General features: G+C 35.9%; 1 protein-coding gene across 1 annotated transcript; it reads left to right on the top strand.

The window, feature by feature from the left end:
* Positions 1 to 265: 265 nt before the first annotated feature.
* On the top strand, positions 266 to 1,302 carry ACRALDRAFT_1069776 (uncharacterized protein; the record flags this gene model as incomplete). The annotated part of the gene is made up of 3 exons (XM_071017699.1): positions 266 to 351; positions 642 to 666; positions 1,231 to 1,302. The coding sequence occupies 3 exons, from the start codon at positions 266 to 268 to the stop codon at positions 1,300 to 1,302; spliced, it is 183 nt and encodes a 60-aa protein (XP_070876184.1).
* Between the last annotated feature and the right edge of the window lie 1,382 nt (positions 1,303 to 2,684).

The following is a 2,684-nucleotide window of genomic DNA, read 5'->3' as shown; positions in this document are numbered from 1 at the left end:
AGGTCTTATCTATTATATAGATAAAGTTATATAACCACCACTACGTGTCACCTTAAAAAAAATTCACCTCCTCTTTCCACCTCTTTTTCCACTTCATTTTTCCAACTCTTTTTCCACTTCTTTTCTACCTCTTTTTCCACCTTTTTTTCTATCACGATATCGTATATTCTTATTAACTAGAGCTGTATATAAGGAGGTTAAAATAAGTAGTGAATTTATAATAACGGATATTCGTAATAAGTAAGGGAGAGAAAACCTTATCGTGATGTATCTATACGGGACATCTATAGCCAACATCGTGGCGTATGCATACTACTACACGGGCTCGCGTAACCTTCCTAATGGCGTTTGGTACGCTTGCAAATAGTAGACAGGCCGCTTGCAAATTGTGGTACTGGCTAAGCTATTTTATCTATAATCGGCTTTAATTAAACGGATAAGTTTATCTATTAATTATATTAATAATAATAATAATAGGAATAGTAGCAGGAGTAGGCTAAATATATAGGGCTTAACTAGAACGACCGTAAGTCCTACTACCGCGACCGTAAGTAGTAGGCTAATAACGTAACGCCCGATCTCCCTAAGTATTACACCTAATTTATATATAGAAGTTATATAGGTATATATTTTTACTATAGGTATATAGATACCACCTATTACGAAGTATATCACTTCCCTTATCTTATTAACCATTAATAATTTTCCTAGGTATATAGGTATAAGGAGTACCGGTATTTATACGCCCCCGGTTTACTATTCATTATCCACTTAATCTATTTTTGGAAGGTTACGCGACCGCGTGCATAGGCAAAATCTTGGCCGTATATGCTACGTACCTATACCTCACGATAAGCCTTAATCTCTGCAACCACAACCAGATATCTTAAGCCACTAAATCACTACTGTTTCTGCCTCTATATTTATTAACCCTAAGGTATTAAGAATATATAATATCCTTACGCTAGGCACCTTATTACACACTATATAATCCTAATACCCTAGTCACGTAACATTATTATACACCACGTAATCCTAATGCCCTAGTCACGTGACCTTATTATATACCTAATCTTAATGCCCTGGTTATATAACCTTATTATACACCACCTAATCCTAATACCCTAGTCATATAACCTTATCACATACATCACGTAATCCCGATACCCTAGTCACGTAACCTTATCCCATATATCACGTAATTCTAATTACCTACTCTAACGTGTACAGGTACGTAACATTTACAGCCAAGATCTTACTTATGCACGCGGTCGCGTAGACTTCCAAAAATGGATTAAGTAGACAGCAAATACCGAACAGGGGGCGTATAAATACCGGTACTCTAGGAACCAGGCACACAGGCAGATAAATTCCTCGCTATTAGTTTAGGGGTGAAATAGTATATTAATAGGGAGGTAAGGTGGAAGACGCGAATTAAATAGCTTAGGTTAGGTAGGTAAAGGTAGTACGTTATACCTAGGTAACGAAGTAGTTATAGGAAGTAGGAAGTAGCGAGCTAACTTAGTATATACGGTACTTTGCGTTATAGGGTGGACCTACTAAGACCTATTAATTACGGTCGGAATAGTAGGACTTACGGTGGTTATAAACAACCTTAATATATATAAATAAGTGATAGGAAACTGGGTTCTATAAAGAGGCCCTAATTAGTAGTAAGTTAATACGAAATAGAATTAGTATTCTTAATTAAGCAAATAAAATTATTTCAGTCGCTGCCTTTTATTTATATTAGTAATTAAATTAATCTGCACTATAAACAGTAAAGCGTTAAAAGGCGTTAGAGTGGTTTGCGACCGTAGCTATATCTGTTATTCCGAAATAAGAAGAAAGTGAGTCTATATTAGAACTATAGTCGGAATATCTAAATAGTATAGTCGGAATATCCTGCCTCTAAGTATAAGTACTGGTGTCCTAGAGAACTCTGCCTAGTATCTAGTATAGGCGTTACCCTTTTAGGATAGGTTACTAAGGGATGTTTTTACACTCGATATTAGACTCTGAGTACTACACAAAAGTTCATATATAGCTAGATTAGTTAGCTGCTATCAGACTTATAAAAGTCTCCCTCTATAGCAGAGCTCTACGAGCTCGGACTATGCAATAATTATCTTCTTTTTTAATAAAACCTTTGCATAGACCTTCCGTTATCTTAGTATACTAATGCGTAGTAAATAGTAGTAACTATTTAGAAGCTATCGTTCGTACCTATACTATACCCATAACCCTTTCCTTTTTTCCTTTTCCGCCTTTTTATATAATCGAATAAGTCTCTATACACTCTACTACCATGTTCGACCCCTTTAACCAATAAATCGTCCAGCGTGAACTGTTATAAACGCTTTTATAAACAGACGCATCCCTATAACCATATAGACGGTCACCGCTACCTATAGTACACTTAAGACCTGTCGAATATCGTTTTCTATCGTTTTTCACTTATCGTTTTTAACGTTTTTGTATCGTTTTTTTCCTACGTTTCCTTACCTGTTTTCCGGTAATAGTCTCTCGTAACCTTATTTTAATCGGACGCGTTATTACTAGCCCGAATGCAGCTTCCTAAAAAGCACAGTAGCTATAAACTTATATATTAAACTATAGCCTTACCTCTCTCCGCTGCAAAGCATAATATTACCCCGCCTTTGCTATAAGCCTTTCTCTATAAC

This window comes from Sodiomyces alcalophilus (assembly GCF_042370955.1).
Source record: "Sodiomyces alcalophilus JCM 7366 unplaced genomic scaffold ACRALscaffold_3, whole genome shotgun sequence".
Classification (NCBI taxonomy): Eukaryota; Fungi; Ascomycota; class Sordariomycetes; order Glomerellales; family Plectosphaerellaceae; genus Sodiomyces; species Sodiomyces alcalophilus.
The sequence above is the reverse complement of the archived record's forward strand: the minus strand, read 5'-3'. Positions and strand labels throughout refer to the sequence as shown.